The sequence below is a fragment of the Mastigoproctus giganteus genome, chromosome 14 (genome assembly GCF_048544385.1).
Source record: "Mastigoproctus giganteus isolate SK-2022 chromosome 14, ASM4854438v1, whole genome shotgun sequence".
In the NCBI taxonomy this organism is placed as follows: Eukaryota; Metazoa; Arthropoda; class Arachnida; order Uropygi; family Thelyphonidae; genus Mastigoproctus; species Mastigoproctus giganteus.
Genome location: NC_143588.1, coordinates 81,153,635 through 81,172,020, shown reverse-complemented (window position 1 = coordinate 81,172,020; position 18,386 = coordinate 81,153,635). Strand labels below are relative to the sequence as shown.

The window sequence follows — 18,386 nt, the reverse complement described above, 5'->3', positions numbered from 1 at the left end:
AGACCTGTACACAGTACTCTAGGTGTGGCCTGACAATTGCCTTTTATAACAGGATAATCACCTCCCTGTCCCTGCTAGCAAAATTCCTATATATCATTGACAAGACTCCATGACCTACCCTGGCAGTCCCTCTGCACTGCTCAGTGAACTTCATATTTGACTGCACAATTACCCCCAGGTCTTTTTCAGGCGCCTCCCTAGCCAGGTGGGAAGGAGCAACAGTGCGTAGCACACGCTTCTTGATTAGACCGGGGTTCGAGCCCGTCACCACAAATATGGAGGATGCGGAAAGGTCAGGGAATGACCACCGCATATTCCCGGAGTGATATAGCCTTAGTTGCTAATGCTCCTAAAAACGAAACAACAAACAGGTCTTTTTCACTTTCCACTTCACTGAGTGTAGTACCACACAGTTGGTACGTTTCTCTTGGGTTGTTGCTACCCATATGCAGTACTTTGCATTTGTCAATGTTAAACTTCAGTTGCCACTTTTCAGCCCATTTGCCCAACTTATCTAGATCCAGTTGGAGTAGCATACTGTCTTTACTAACCCTGCCAACCTTTGTATCATCTGCAAACTTGGACATTAAACCTGATATACCTTCATCAGTATCATTGATAAATATACAAAACAACAATGGGCCCAACACCGAATCCTGGGGAACTCCACTAATAACATTTGTCCACGAAGAGCAGTCCATTGATTACCACTTTGTCGTCTCTCACTCAACCATCTCTTTATCCATTGTAGCAACTTATCCTTAATGCCATACCCCTCCAACTTGTACAGCAGTCTTCCATGTGCAACAGTATCAAAAGCTTTCCTGAAATCCAAGTATATGATATCAAAATTATTTTTAGCATTCAGTTCCTTTGTGACCACATCATAGTATCCAATCAAATTGGTCAGACAAGACCTCCCTTTAACAAACCCATGCTGTGTCTTAACTATTACTGCAGTCTTGTCTAGATGATCCCGCAATGCTTCTTTAACCAGTGATTCCATTATTTTCCACCGGAACACAAGTTAAACTAACAGGTCTATAGTTACCTGTGTCATCTTTTGAACTCCCTTCGTGAATTGGTGATATATTTGCACACCTCTAGTCCATGGGGACCTCCCCTGAGTCCAAGGAAGCTCTTATAATTATGGCTAAGGGTTTGCTTACCTCCTTTGCTGCCTCCTTTAATATAACTGGATAGATCCTGTCCACCCCAGGTGCCTTTTTTATGTTTAACTTCAACAGTTTCTCCTCCTTTTCTCTCAGTTATTACAAAATCACTTAGCTCCCTGTTAGAGTTTGATAAACTTCTGGCACTTCCCTCATTGAATAACTCCTCATATGTGAATGTAGATGCAAAATACTCTTTCAGTTTATCAGCTGCCTGAGCATGATCATCAGTAGTCAACCCATATATGTTAAGTGGTCCAATCTGATTCATCCCTTTCCTTCTAGAGTTAACATAAGTAAAGAATTCTTTGCTGTTTTTCTTTGCATCCTTTGCCAAGGATTTCTCGTAATCTGCCTTCGCCTGCCTAACCTCCTTAGTGACTTGTTTATTGACTAGTTTATCTCTGCCACAAGCCTCATTAGTTCATCTGGCATCCATTTAGGCATGGACGTTTGGAATGAAAAGCCTAGTAGCCTCCAAAATTAAGTTCCTGAAGGCTTCCCATATAGAATTCAACATTGGTAACATCATCAGTTGATCCCACTGTACAGGATTTAAAAACTGTCTGAGACCCCTGTCGTCACCTTTATGAAAGCAAAAGCCTTTCCCTTTAGTCTTGATGGTAGTTACATCTTAAGTAATTCCCACATCAGTACATGTGATCACTGCCACCTAGTGGTTCTTTTATCTGCAAATTCTTAATGCATGAATAAATACTGCTGATAATCAAATCAAGAGTATTACTCCCTCTATTTGTCTCTCGAACATGTTTCTGTAGAAAACAGTCATCCAATAAATCCACAAAAGTATTGCTAGTTTTTGCAATTTTCCCAATGACTTTCTCATTTCTCTTTCTTGTGGCAGTCTTAACTCTCTTCCATGTCAGTCCTCTTCTGACTTCCATTTTTGTATGTTCCATCTTCCTGCTTCTCCTGGTTTTCCCTGTTTAATTATCATATACACCTGCTTAGCTAAGCTTCCATGATCTGTTTATGCCCAAATCATCTAGTTGAGCTTTTCTTGTGATTTTTTTTCTAAGTCAAATTTATTGAGATTTAGAAATCACATTTCCATGTCTTGCAATTTATTTATATAATTCCATCTTTATTTGTATAAATTCATCTTTATAGTTAACCTTACATATTATTCCATGAATAATATATAAAGTTAACTACGAAAGATGAATAAAGCTAAATATGTGGAAGTTACAGAGGAAATTTTCCCTTAGTGTACTGGGTAAATTTTGTGCAAGTACCTTAGAGAAGAGGATTAGAAAAAGTATTGTTGAATTTAATGTTGGGTAAGAAACAGTCAGATTTTAGGCTAAACGAGATTCCATAATCAAACATTTCCTTAAGGAAAATTATAAAAAGCCATGGGAACATAAGAAAAAAACGGTATTTAGAATTTGTTGACCTTGGAAAATGCATATGACTAAAAATGTGTACTTGCATATTTAGAATAAATTTGACATTAAAGATTACCCTTTTTAGGAGAATAAAAAGTTTGTATAAAAATGCTAAATTTTCAGTAAGGATTGAAGGAAGCAAGAGAAAATAGTTTAAAGTTTGGAGTGAGGAAGGACTACATCTTATCTACTTTTTGTAATTTTTTTTGGACCATTTCATAAATACATGTAAATTAATGACAGTTTAGAGTGGGAAATATAAAAATTGGATCATTATTATATGTGATGATATTTTTGTGTTAAATAGTTTTCACAATTTCAAGAATATAAATAAATTCGATATATGGTATGGGGAATTTGGCATGAAACAGATAAAAAACAACAGTTTTGAAAGTTGTTTGAAAGAGATAGAAATTTTGTATAGACTAAATAATTAAAAAAGGAACCAATTAAATAAAAACTAAATAATAAAAAAAAGGAACAAATATATACCTAGGAACAATCTTTAGTGATATGGAAAATTAGCATAGAAATAAACAATAAAATAAGTAAAGTGGGTATTATTGGAAAGCCAGTTAAACAAATTCATTTGTCACTAATAAGAAATTATCCAAAAGACAAAATTAGCTGTTTATAACAAATTTTAATCTATGGAACTGAAAGCTCCATTGGTAAAAAATAAAGAAAAAAAAGGTAATTAATAAAGGAATTAATTGAAAACTAGAACTTTCAGAATGAAAACTTTCAGAATAAGAAAAGTAAATAGAACTTACAGACTGAAGTAATAATGAGGTAAGTGAAGGAAACTCTTGAAAAGAATTGCTTTATTTTACGACCATACTTCCCTAATTCTTTGGTCTTGGCATATTAAACCCCCCCCCCCCATTTCTTTCATGATTTATGAATGCTTCAAGATACCTTTTTGACTTTCTCATGTTTCTTTACATTTTCAGCTACAATTTTCACGTTTGGTTGCAGCTTTGAACATGTGAGGATTCCTTTCTTTAAATTGTATGGATTTCATTTTCAAATACCCCAGCTGTAATCCTTTCATTCTTCCTTTATTATATCAAGTATCAGGATGAATAGTGAGCTTAATATACTCCTCCTCTCAAATTTTTACTGGTTTCAAACTCAGTTTGATTCTATGCTGCTACTTTTGTGTATGTGAGATGCAGGATAAGTGCATTCTATGGGTTATCTTGTGGTGTGGATTTATCCTTTTAGGTGTGCATTTAACCTACATGCTACAAATACTTCTTTGCTTTTTATGTAATACATAGAATAGACCTATCTTTATCAAAATTATATTAACTCACATAATATATGGAGTTCATTTTTTTTTTGTAAAATATATGATAAAATAATATTGTAGTAAAAAAATAAATAAATAATATTACAATAAATTGCAGTATTCTTACAATTTCATAGATGGTGATGGACACTATAGTTCTATGTCTTTGTGAGGATTTGGAAAGAAATGCTGAGTCACATAATTACTTTGCTTCCCCATCTTTATTGGTAAGTATATTACTTTTGTTCATGTGAATTAATGTGATAAGAACAGTAGCATAATGCAATTTTTAATCTCCGTTAATAAGGTAGTATAATAGTAATTAAATGAATTACTTTTTGACTAACTGAATTCACTTTGAAATTACAAAATAGTTAATACTATTTTGGCCTTTCAAAATAAAAATAAAGTAGAACTTTTTCATCCATGGACTACAAAAGTACAAGAATCGTACTTTTCATAAATCAAATGCAATTATATTATAAGTGCCTAACATTATCTGATCTGATGTTCTGTCCAGTTATTTGATGAAAGGCAAAGTATTGATAAGTGAACACATTCTAAAATTATAACCAGACAGAATATCCTGCCACTTTCAAAGTATAAAAATAATCAGTTACAAATAAGCAAAAAAATAAATAAAGTGTGGTACTATCTGGAGTATGGGTAAAACTAGATAACGAGGTAATTTTTTTCATTTAAATGCAGAGGTGTTCTTTATAAAATCAGCTATCCTGATTGCAATAAATTTTTATTTGGTTGCATGATTTTTTTTGTGAAATGAGCCAACATTTCTTTGCTTATGATGTTTGTAATTTTTTCAGGATTCTTTAAAAATGAAAGTAGAACTGCAAAACAGGAAGGTTATTCAAAAAAAGAAGCATTTTCAAAAATCATTAAATGAAAATTGGTATTTACTATTATTGTAAAATACATCGATGGACAGCAAATCACAGAAAGTTTCCTGTGAATCCTATTGGCACTTAATACGAGCCCCAAAAGTCATACAGCAGATATTGGCCTTTGTGATCCTGTGTCTCAGTTCACAATGTCCATTGGTAGTGGTGACACAAATGCAGCATCCTTTATATAGTCCCACAAAACAAAGTCACTTGGTATTAGGTCCTTATGACCTGGGATTTCTGGGGGGGGGGGGAACTAGATGCTATAATCATCACTACCTTGTCCCGTCTATTGTTCAGGCAGTATATTATTGAGATATGAGGTCCTAGTCCTATCAAGATTTTCTAAGACTTGTTTTTCTAATAAACAATTAGGGCACATACATTTTTATAAGCAATCCCATTCAAAGTAGTTTCTATCCCCTTGTGATATACACAGTGCTTTTTTTGTAAAAAAAAATAGGTGCCGGTATTCATTCTTTGCTTTCAGGAAAAATTGAAAATTAAAAGGATATGTAAAGTACTCTAAAATATTTTTTCCTGATATTGTTACTTTAGTAGTAATGTTTTTGAAATAAGAAAAACAAATTAAATATATTATGTTACATTGGGGGGAGAAGTTGTTTTCCCTGGAAAATACTAATTCAATCCTATGAGTGTTACACTGGCCATGTTATGAGTGTTACAGTGGGGTTTTTTATCCCAGAAAATAGTTCAATCCTCGACACGATTTCCAGTGTTATATTGAGGTCTGCAGTAACTACAGTTACGTTGGTCTGGGCTTTAATATTCTGAGTTATCTGGAATGGTTTGAATGCTGCCTAAGTTCCGGGAATGGTTTGAATGCTGCCTAAGTTCTGGGAATGGTTTGAATGCTGCCTAAGTTCTGGAAATGGTTTGAATGCTGCCTAAGTTCTGGAAATGGTTTGGATGCTACAAAATCTTAGCCGACCGGGCTAGCCAGGTGGGTAAAGTGCCTGCCTGGCAACCCAAAGGTCGCGGGTTCGAATCCCGCCTCGGGCTTGGATCAAAGTACTGCAAAAATCTTGGGAGGTGCATTATGGCCACAGAAGCCGATGTGCCAACAACTACCAAAAAAAAAAAAAAAATCTTAATTCAAGCATGCCCCAGAAAATCCCAATGAACTTATGTGACTGCCTAGTGGTTTATTAAAATAGCATTAGCATTAGTAGAGACATATGATGCAAGAAAGCAAGCTTATGCAGCATCAGCCAAAAAAAAAAAAAAAAAAAAAAAACGTTCGTTCCAAATACCTGTTCCATATCTGCCTGCCAGCTCAGCCTTAAATTTATTTAGGCTATCAACTTCCACAACAAAAGATGGAAGTCTGTTCCACCAATCAACTACCCGCTGGCTAAAGGCAAACTTCTGCACATCTATCCTACAATTGTCTTTCCTCAATTTGAATTTATGCCCTTTCAGGTGATCATTCTGAGCAAGAGGAAGAATCCCATCAGCATTGAGCATGCTCAAACCATTCAAGGCTTTATACACCTCAATCAGATCACCTCGCAGGTGCCTAGTCTCCAGACACTGTAATCTGCAAAACTTAAGCCTTTCTTCATAAGAGCAACCCTTCGTTCCACTCACTAATCTTGCTGCCCTTCTCTGTACTCATTCCAACAGCTCTACATCCTTCTTAAAATGAGGCCTCCAGACCTGTATACAGTATTCAATGTGAGGCTTGACCGTTGCCTTATACAAGGGGATAATCACCTCCTTATCCCTGCTAGAAACATTCCTGTATATCATTGACAAGACACCATGTGCTACTCTTGCAGACTGTCTGCACTGCTCAGAAAACTTCATATCTGCCTGCACAATTACACCCAGGTCCTTTTCATTCTCTACCACTGTCAGTGTAGTACCACAGAGTTGATACGTTACTCTGGGGTTACTGCTTCCCATATGTAGTACTTTACATTTGTCAATGTTAAACTTCATTTGTCATCTCTCAGCCCATCTGCTCAACTTTTCTAGATCCTGTTGAAGTAGTGTACTGTCATTAGTGTCCTTAACAGACCTGCCAACCTTCGTATCATCTGCAAACTTGGACGTTAAGCCTGATATACCATCATCAATATCATTTATAAATACAGAAAACAACAATGGACCCAGCACTGAACCCTGAGGTCAATGAACCTATAGGACAATGTTGTTGTTGTTATTTTGGGTTTTAGGAGCATTAGCAACTAAGGCCATATTGCTCCGTGGATATGCGGTGGTCATTCCCTGACCTTTCTGCATCCTCCATATTTGGTAGTCACGGGCTCGAACCCCGGTCTGATCAAGAAGCGTGTGCTACGCACTGCTGCTCCTGCCCACCTGGCTACGGAGGCGCCTATAGGACAATGATCTCAAGCCCTAAAGATCTATTCAGCATCATGGGGAATAGAACTTGCAGCTTTGACCAGTGTTGTTTTTTTTTCATCCCAGGACCTTAGCATTCCTTTTGACCATTTATGAAATTTGTGACTGGATTGTAGGAAGTTTTCTTTTAGCCAATGAGTTATTAATTACTAGGATAAGTTACCTCCATGGGTGGTTGAGGCTGACAGCTTGGGGAAATTCAAAAGTCATCTGGACAGACACTTTTTAAGGAGGGAGTCAAGTAGGTATTTTATTTTATTTCATTATTTATTTATTATTTTTTAATTAATTTATTTTTTTGGCTGGTGCAGTAAAAGCCCAGAGCTTCATTGCGCCATATGGCTAATACTCAAATGCCATCTATGTTCCTTCCCAAGAATCTGAATATAATTGGGAAACAAAATGATGCAACTCCTCCTAGTAATGTGCTGTGACTGCAGAATGGTCACACAGAGCTTGCCCTATTACTTCATTATGTTCCTGTAGTCTGTCCTCCAGACATCTCCCCACTCACAGTGTAACAATACTCATAATCTACTTGATAGAATATGCCATTTCGCTCTGTTTAAATACAGAAAGAGATGTTTTTGTTTCCAATATAATGCATGAATAAGAGTGGCTTGAACATGTCACCTGAATGTCCAGAAGCTCATTTAGAGATGTATTCCAGTGGTTTCAGTAGGAAATTCCTTATTATAAGGTGATAGTCAGATTGCAAGTAGAACATCAGATATTTAATGAAACAGTAAACCAGAACTTTCTTAGCTTCTACAAGTAGTTTGTGTTATACAGAATTAAACAATTTCTGATTTTCTGGCATATAGTATATACAGTAGTTAGAAATTAGCAAATTTATTGAAAGTGAGGGTCTTTCATTTTTATGTACATATATATTTTTTCCAGTTATCGGTATTCAAGTCCAGTTCATTGTATGTTTTGTGTTGCGTTTAGCATGAGATTCTATGTTTTTAACAAATATGCAGCTCCCCACAAAAAAAAAAAAGCAATAATGTGAAAATTTTGGGCATTATTATCCTCTTATGTGATGATCATCTAGTAGAAATTAGCAATTAAGAAATAAGATGAATACCAATATAACTTTCACCAACAATTTAAAATGATCAGCTGCTTTATTTTGTAACACAAATTTTGACACCTAGCCAATCAGCCTGTGAAGAGTATGTTACAAAGTTTATTTATAACAAATTCAGTGACTAATGTGCAACATAATTTTCATAAATACTAAAGAAAGGATCTACTGCAGTGTCAATCAGTTTACAATTTATATAAGCAATTTGAAAGTAAAGACTCTTTATGCAAGGGGAAAAAATCTAGGCTATCCTACACCACTGATGAGATGGGGTAATATTTAAGGGAAGTTTTTCAATGCAAAAGTCCATTTACAGATGTAGTTGTGAGTTGAATATGCCTCAAACAGTGGTCTAGTGTATTCTTGGGAAGTATTTACTTTTAAATTTATTCATATCTCTGCAATGTATAGAACTTCAAAACATAACAATAAAAAGTTTCTTTTTCTAATTTGATTTGGGTTTACATTTTCATAGCAATGACTGATAAAATAGCCATGCATGTTTTGTGGCAGTATAAAGATTCAATTCCATAATGTGCATACTAATAGTCATATACATTACTTCAGTACCAATGTTGTTCCCAAAAAAGCATCACAAGATTTTTAAATAGTTTACCAAGATTCCAAAATGTTACAGAACATCTTAATATTATTCCATCAAGAAATTCTAATGATAGTATTAGCATTGGCAAAATGATGCAAGGAAGCAATGTTATACAGAATCAGCTAAAAAAAAAAAAAAACTTTTACCAGCTTCACTTCCCTGTTCATTCTAATAATTTGTCCATTCCTTTAAATTTATCCAGACTTCCCATTTTCACAATGCTAGATGGAAGTTTATTCCAATGATCAATTACTCTCTGGCCAAAGGAGGCAAATTTCCACACATCTATTCTTCAACCACCCAGTGTGGAAGAGGTGGTGTCATCTCCATGGACACCACTTTGAAAAAGGTAGTGTCTATGCAGATGCCTAGTTTCCAGCCTCTGCAATTAATAGAACCAGAGCCTTTCTTGCAAAGGATCTATTCTTTACAAGAAAGAATTCTTGCTATTCTTCTTTGCACCCTTTCCAACAGATTTATGTCCTTCCTAAAATACAATACATTCTTGCTACCAGGGCCGTACTTACACTTCTCGGGGCCCCGCAAGGTGCTAAGCTCTTGCGGGCTCCCCCCTTTTAGGATACCAGTTCAAAAAAAAAAAATAACTTCCATATATATCAAATAATATCAAAAATTGCATTACAAAAATATTATAAAAACATCCACATCTTGTTTGTTAGCAGTAAATAATAGCAGGTGCATTATAAAACAGCAATTCAATAGCTAAATTATGAGAGTTCATACAAATTAGTATTAGTAATGGCCACATGGTGCAAGAAAGCCTATGGCTTATGCTGCACCAGCCAAAAAAAAAAAAAAAAACGAATAAACCAATGATAAAAAAAAATAATAATAAATAAATAAATAATAATAATAATTAATAATAGAAAAGGAAATTAAACCTATCATCCTATGCGCTTCCCTGACCCGAAGGTGCTATCCAGATGACCTTTGAATTTCCCCAAACTGTCAGCCTCTACTACCCACGTAGGCAACTTATTCCAGTAATTTATAACTCGCTGGCTAAAATAAAACTTCCTGCAGTCCAATCTAAACATTTCCCCCATAACTTGAATTTATGTCCCCTAGTTCTAGCATCATTTATAATCTTGAAAATTTCATCCTCATTCATTTTACTGATGCCTCTCAGAGCCTTAAACACCTCAATCAAATCTCCTCTAAGGTGTCTAGTTTCCAAACTCTGCAACCCACATATTCGAAGTATTTCTTCATAAGGACACCCTTTTGCCGATCTCACCAGGCGAGTTACCCGTCTTTGCACCCTTTCAAGAAGCTCGATGTCTTTCTTTAGGTGCGGTCTCCATACTTGAACACAGTATTCCAAGTGTGGTCTAACAAAAGCCTTATATAATGGGATTATCACGTCCCTATCTCTACTTGCAAAAGTTCGATAGGACACCATGGGCCTTCCTTGCAACCTGTTTACAATGCTCAGAGAATTTCATGTCTGACCGTATCGTAACACCCAAGTCCCTTTCCTCCAGTACTGGATTTAGTTAAACTCCACCAAGTGAATAAGTTATTTTGGGATTACTGTTTCCCAGGTGTAATACCTTACACTTTGTTGGATTAAAGCCTAGCTGCCATTTTTCTGACCATTCCTGAAGTCTATCTAGGTCTCTCTGAAGAAGCTCAGCTTGACAGTGATCATTAACTACTCTACCAATTTTAACATCATCTGCAAATTTAGACATCACACCCTCTATCCCTTCATCGATGTCATTTATGAAAATTAAAAACAACAGTGGTCCTAATACTGATCCTTGGGGAACTCCACTTCTTACATCAACCCAATCTGAGGAACAGCCATTTATCACAACCCTCTGCCTCCTGCCCTGAAGCCATCCTGCTATCCATCTAAGGATTTTCCCAGTGATTCCAACCTGTTCCAACTTATAAAGCAACCGCTCATGTGGGACTGAGTCAAAAGCTTTGCTGAAATCTAAATAAACAATGTCAAAATTATTCCCTAAATCCAGCTCATGAGTGACCCTTTCAAAATAGCGAACTAGATTTGTTAAACATGATTTTCCCTTTACAAAACCATGCTGAGTATCCTTGAGAATTTCAATTCGATCCAAATGATCCTGAATTCCACCCTTGATCATTGCCTCCATGATTTTCCCTACCACTGAAGTCAGACTGACAGGTTGATAATTTCCCACTTCACTCTTAAAGCCACCCTTATGTATGGGAGATACATTGGCACTTTTCCAATCCAAGGGAATCTCCCCAGAATCTAGTGATGCTCGCATAATTAGCCTCAATGGTTCAATGCACTCACTTGCCGCCTCCCTTAAGATTATAGGGTATATTCCATCAAATCCAGGAGCCTTACTGGCCTGTAGGCTTGAAAGTTTTTTCATTAAATAATCTTGCAAAATTTCAGTATCATTAATTACATATTTTTCAACTTCGCTCTTACAATTTCCCATTGCCACAAAAGGTTTTTCATTTGTAAATATCGATGCAAAATAACTGTTGAGTTCATCTGCAATCGCAACTGGTGTATTTAATACTATCCCCTTTCCCTTATGTAAAGGTCCGATCTGGTTTGTCCTGCTCTTCTTGGCATTTATATATGTAAAGAATTCCTTATCCCCCCCCCCTCTTTGCCCTGTTTGCTAGTGATTTCTCATAAACTGCCTTTGCCTGTCAAACCTTTTCTGTTACAGATCATCTTGTAGCTGTTATAGGCTTTAGTACTTTTTATTGCTCTGTAACCTTTCCATGCCACCTTTTTCTGCTCAAGTAATGTGGCAACTTCACTATTCATCCAACTTGGAACCCTCCTCTTGGAGTATTTTTTTAATGGTAAATACGCATTCAAGGCATCTGTGATTAATGTTTTAAAAGCATACCACAGTTCAAATGTATTCATTCTCTGTGCGATATCTACCCAGTAATATAGAGGCCATGTAGTACCTTAAGGCATTGTAATTTCCTTTTCTGAAATTAAAATCCATTCCTTTGCCTTTTACTGCTGCTACCTCTCTCATCATCATCCATTATCGAACTTCATGATCACATGAGATCTAGGATATTCTTTTCTCTAGTACTTTCCCTGACATGTTGATACAAATAACAGTCATCAAGTTGATTTAAAAATTTTGTTCCCCATGTCGAGTTTCCTTCCCATTTTCTCCAATCAATTGGAGGCAAATTGAAATCACCCATAATAAGACATTGACGCTTACTTGCCCATTCCATTTGCATGTAGAGGCTTTTGTCATAATCTTCGCAATCACCTTGTCTGTAGATTACTCCTACTCGTATTATACCTTTGTTTCCAACTATCTCACACCATACAGATTCTATTCTAGCATGCGAGACGTCTGAATCTGGGAAAGCTATTGTCGCACTCAGGCTGCTTCTGATAAGAAGCATTACCCCACCACCCCTTCTATCTACCTTCTCCTTCCTAAATACATTATACAAGCCATACTGAAACTCATCATCCCCAATTTCTGCGTGGCACCACGTCTCTGTAAGCTCTATTATGTCCTATTATGTGCATAAATATTTTTTCCTTGGCTTTGCCTTGGCAAAAATATTTATTATATCATTGTAATTAATGCTGTTTCCTAGTTCAGAGTCAATAAATAACAATGACAAATTACTCATTTTATCTTGAATTAAATTATTCCTCAAATAGTTTTTTACTCGTTTGAGAACAGAAAATGACCTTTCCCCACTTGCATTTGTCACAGGCATTGTGAGAAATATTTTCAGAATTGTTTCGACATTCAGAAATGTAGATCTAAATCCATCATTAATATTGTACATATACTCAATATTTGAAACATTTTCCTCTTTGGCATTCCTGCTGTTATGATTAATGTTTTTTTAAATATTAATATATCACAGTTTTAATTGCTGCTTCATTTAATTTGTTGTTTATTGACAATTTCAGATTTTTAATTCAAATGAGATTATAGTAACAGCTTAAAAGTAATATAACTATTATTATTACTAGCCATATAGTGCAAGGAAGTCTGAGGCTTATGCTGCACCAACTAAAAATAATTTGAGTTACCCTGAGAGAGAGAGAGAGAGAGAGAGAGAGAGATATAGAAGGGAATCACCAAGAGAGAGAGAAGAATGATGATATCCATCTCAGGACCTTGGATGTGCCAAGCCCATACTCACCAAACGTGAGCCCCTAATTCAATATAAAAGAATTAACACTTGAATCAATTCATATTTTAAGATTGAGAAAACAAAAAGCTTTCAATAAAGGAAATGTATGCCACAGTTACAATAGATAATGAAATATTACATAGATTTGATATCTAAATTTTCTGTTACAGCAGAATCAAAATTTATTAAACTACAACACTACTTTCAGAGAGATAGATATGTATCTATATTTACTTCAGTATGTGCACTCCTATGTATCACACTTTAACTTTGGACATCAACAATTAAACTAAATGTTACAGTTTTCAGGTCTCATCTTTTACAGATTCTCAAATCCATGGGTTGTCCAATTAAAATAGTTTCTGCAGAGCGAAAAATAAAATTTCCATATAACGAACGGATTTTGAGAGAGGCTGGGTACAAATTGTTCACACCTCTGGCCTTTAGGCAAATAGAGCTACACAAATTAAGAGCTATAAGGATTGACAATCTGCAATTTATTGTTCATAATACATTTACAACTGTCTCTCCCACATACTATACCGAGAAGTCACACTGGTCATTGCTTTCTTGTGTTCATAGGCAGCGGAAAAGATTAAGGCATATTCCCGACGCAGGTCAGCCTGTGTTCTACTGTTACACTGTATTAGAGAATTAGGAGAGAGAGTGATTTTCCTTTATTCTGTAAATTAATCTGTTCTTTTGGAGAAATGAGTCATCCACACTTTCAGTAAATTTCACCTGTCTCTGTTTACAATGTAAACATGGTAGGCACAAGTGGGTTTTAAAAAAAGCCCACTTTTGCCTACCACTAGATCAGGGCTTCCTATTACAGAGGCCCCTCTATCGTGAGGCCCGAAGCTAGCACCTCATGTGCCTATTTATAAGTATGGCCCAGCTTACTACTTAGTTTTATAAAAACTTTAGTTTATAAATTAAAATTTTCTTGATATTGAAAAAAGACTTTTACTTTCAGAACCGTTACAATGAAGAAGGAACTTATATGGAGGCATTAAATACACATGCAGATAGCAAATCTGAAGATGTTTGAAACTAAAAACCCCAAATTCCACCTTGTGCCTTGCACATTCCTTAAAATATTCCTGCCAAAAATTTAACTTTTATTGTTTGATAAGTATTGTTACTTTGTTTATTTGTTGTAGCTGTTGATTTAAAGAGGTGGTAGCTGTAAAGATATTAGCATATATATTTTTTAAGTATTTATGATGTTCATTATTTCTGTTATACACCAAAATATCAATATATTACATAACTCTGTAAGTTAAAGTATTGTATCATAAGTAATGCACATGTTAAGTTTTAAATTTATGATAAAAAGAATGTTTTCACTAGTATATTTACTAGTCACTAGATGTCTCAAATTCATTGTTTAACAGTTATCATAAAGGCTGTTTGTAAGATATGTTAAAGCAATTTAGTTATTATTCCATGAGAATATCACTGAAAAAAATAAAAAAGTTAGTCACAAGGTATTGCATGGGTAGTGGAAGGATTCATTTTTCCACAAAGGAAAATATCTTTTATATTCATTGTCAGAAAGTAATATGAAAGAATTTTTTCAGCTAGAGACTTTAAAATTTACTTTTTGTTGCCTTCTTCCAGATAATGTACATTCTGTTTAGTTAATTACATTAATCACTACAAGGATAAATATGTAAAGACTTCAGTTTGTCACAGAAGCTTGCACATATTTTACGTTGAAAAGTGATAAGTGTAATAGTGTCAAAGGCCTATTTCCAGTACAATTTACAAGCATTCAGCAACATTGTGCTAGTTGAAGATGCTTATCAATGGAAAAGTATCCTTTAAATTAGCAGGCCTTAATTGATTACAAACACTTTCCCTGAGTATTTAATCTGGCAAATTAGGTCTTCCTTGCATTTTTTACTTGTAAAGAAAAACACATGCTCTGCTAAGTATCCAAAATAGTGGGTGTTCTGATTGTAATCGGCTTCTCTTCCCTCCCACCCACATTATTGAAACAGTCATGCCATTTACCAAAGTAAGCATAATTATGATTCTACTATCAGACATACAGTAAAATGTGAGATACTACCATAAAATTAAACAAATAAATGGTTCTGTCCTTTACAGTTCTAGATCAACTGTTTTTCAAAAAACAGTGAAAAACTTGTCAGTTGTCATACGGAGAAAGAATAAGTGAAAAGAATATTTAATTTGTAAGGGACAAGTTTCTTGCACCTTAAATGAAGGTCAATTCAAGTTTTACATAGATTAACTTAAAATTATTTACCTGTGTTGAAATAATATAAGAAACTTATGTAGCTAGCAAAGCATATGATCACAGCTAGCATACTGCTGCAGCTCTTGTTCTTCCACACAATTTGTATTTAAAAGCTTGTGTTTCCTTCTTCGGGATAAAAGGAACTTTTATGGGCTTTTTACACACCATGTCCAAGTTAGTCTGTCTTAGGTGAGGATTGCATGGTTTCAACCCCTGGCTTAGTGCTGTGAAGGGTTTTGTAAAGTGAGTACCTTCACACCTTACAATAAAGATCATGTTTATTTATTTTTAGAGACTAGTTCTCCATCCCACAAAACAGACATTTATCATAGAATATACATAACTTACAGACATGATGTACCAACACCTCATGGCATTAGTTGTTTTGGTACTATTTCTAAAACACTCAACCCAGAGTATTGTTTTGGGAGCAGGAGTGATAGAGATTAATGTAAATGTTTTAAGATAATACCTTAATTTCCCTCCTTCCTTATTTCAGTGCTTCTCATTGGATTTCAGAGCCACAAAAAAAGAAAAAAAAATTATGTACACCAAATAATAATAAAGGGAATTAGCACTGGAGAGATTTGCCCATGCATTTTTCTAGCTAATCACCACATTAGTTGATTGACAAGAATTTTCAGTGAACCTTAACCAAAATTAAATTAAAACATGATTTTTGTAATTGCTAAACCTTAAAATTATTCATTTGCATTTAGCACCTGGTTATAGAGACAAGATTATCTTAGCAAGCTTTGATGTACTTTTACAAATGCTTCTAAGAATAATTTCTTCAATCTCCACATAGCATAATGCATATTCATTAGTAATATGGAGAAATTTTCTGAAATAGATAACTTTTCTGGCCTATGTTAAGATGGGAAAATAGTTTAAACTCATAAACACCCTTCCCTTGATTGAAGATAATTATTTATACAGAGTTATTCAAAATGAAACCCAACTGTAAGTGCTAATTTATCATTGATAACCTGACAGAAATTTCATTCTAATTACTACAGTAACAGCACTGGTCATCTCCAAGATGTCCAACAGTTGTTTTTTTTGTTAGCTTTCAGTCAATTAATTCCTGGTTTATGTACATCTGATTTACAAACTCGTATTTTGACCTTGAAAAATTCCAGTGATATAAAGCATCACCTTTTGAAAGTAAAATTGAGAAGATTGAATATTTTCTGCTTTTATGTACAGTATTTAATGATTAAACATATGCAGCAATGTAATACACTGTTTAAAGTATATATTTTGTGAAATATACTCTCAAGCACATAAAACATGGCTTTTCCCTCTGTAAACTTTTAAGAATCGTTCACTGTCAGGATCCATCTTCTCAAACCTCACCATTGCTGATACAATTTCACAAAATGCCATTGCCATCTCTCTGGTGATGAAGCATCTCAGCCCCACATTTGGTTCATTTTGAGCTTTGTCAGCATTTTCTTCTATCACTGTCGCTGCCTGCAAGTCAATAAGTTCTTCGTTAGATAATTCCTTCTCTTCTTCCTCTATTAACTCCTTGTCTTTGGCATCAACCTTCAACTGAAGTAGCTCTGCAACCTTTACAATCTTACCTGTAACCTCTTCATACGATTCGTCTTATTCAAATCCTTCGAAGCTGTTTACGTGCCGTGGGCATATTTTCTTCCATGTGCCATTTAAACAACTTTTAGTAATTTCCGCCCAGGCCTTATTAATGTTTAAGATGGCATGGTAAATACTGTAAGATTTCCAAAAGTTCTCTTAACATAAAATTTTTCTCATAGTCTACTGCAGACAATGCTTGAGCAAATGTGCGTAAATAGTATGCTTTTAAATTTGAAATAACGCCGATCCATAGGTTGGATGAGCGAAGTGGTGTTTGGCAGTAGAAATGTGACTCTCGTGTTCGAATTGAAATCATCTAGATAATGTAGGATGTCCAGGAGCATTATCTAATAGAAGCAAAATCTTGAAAGGAATCGTTGTCTTCACAATATTTTTCAACCTTGGGAATGAAGCGGCATTTAAACCAATCCTCAAAGAGAGATATTGTTATCCATGCTCTCTGGTTCGATGGAAATGCGTGGGTAGGGTGGCTTTATTGATGCCCTTAAATGCATGAGGATTTCCAGGATGGTACACAAACAGTGGATTTAATCTGTAATCTTTCACTGCATTAGTCCCAAGCAAGAGTGTGGCCCTATCTTTTGAAGCCTTGAAACCTGGCATTGTCTTTTCCTCTTTGGCAATGTATGTTCGATCTGGCATTTTTTTTCAAATACAGAGCAGTCTCGTCAGTGTTAAAAATTTGCTGTGTTGAATAGCCGCCTTCATCAATAATTTTTTCCAACACATCACAAAATTTCTCTGCAGCTACAGAATTGGCACTGGTGACTTCACCACATACTTTAACGTTGTGGAAACCAGCGCAATGCTTGAACGTATTAAACCACCCGTTGCTTGCCATGAACTTAGCTTGGGGTTCGCCATACTTATCCTTAATATCTTCATAAATACTTGTTGCTTTTGCTTGAATGGTCATTACAGTGAGGAGCACTTGCTTCTGAATCTGATTTTCCATCCATATTATTAATAGCTGTTCTATCTTCAATATAGCACCCTAATGCTGTTTTGTGATCACTGTTGATCCTTTGATGTTAAAGTGCACTGTACTTTAAAATAGTATTCACTGTTGAAGCAGTGAGACCTAATTCCATGCGATAGATGCAAACTTTTGTCCTACTTTGTACTTCTTAATTAATCATCTTCATTTCTAAATCAATTTTGTTTCGTTTCCTGGCACCACCACCACCACTTGCACTTTCCGTTGGTCCCTTTCCCTTTGGGTTCGAGCCCGTCACCACCAAATATGGAGGATGCGGAAAGGTCAGGGAATGACCACCGCATAGCCCGGAGCAATATGGCCTTAGTTGCTAATGCTCCTAAAAACCAAAACAACAACAACCCTTTCCCTTTACTGTTGTAATAAGTAAATAGGAATGAAGAGATTTTGAAAATTTGTTTTTTATATGATTGAAGATTTCAGTGAAGGGGGAAACACATTTCACCATAATACCATAACGTAAAAACCCACACAATT

At 35.3% G+C, this 18,386-nt stretch overlaps 1 protein-coding gene across 1 annotated transcript in view; it reads left to right on the top strand.

The window, feature by feature from the left end:
* Ctl1 (choline transporter-like protein 1) overlaps positions 1-14,136 on the top strand; it is a 159,467-nt gene extending 145,331 nt beyond the window's left edge. The window contains exons 16-17 of the mRNA XM_090388702.1: positions 4,013-4,102; positions 14,000-14,136. Of these exons, the coding sequence (XP_090244828.1) occupies positions 4,013-4,102; positions 14,000-14,074 (165 nt within the window). The 3' untranslated portion in view covers positions 14,075-14,136. The remainder of the gene's footprint in view (positions 1-4,012; positions 4,103-13,999) is intronic.
* The last annotated feature ends 4,250 nt before the right edge of the window (positions 14,137-18,386 follow it).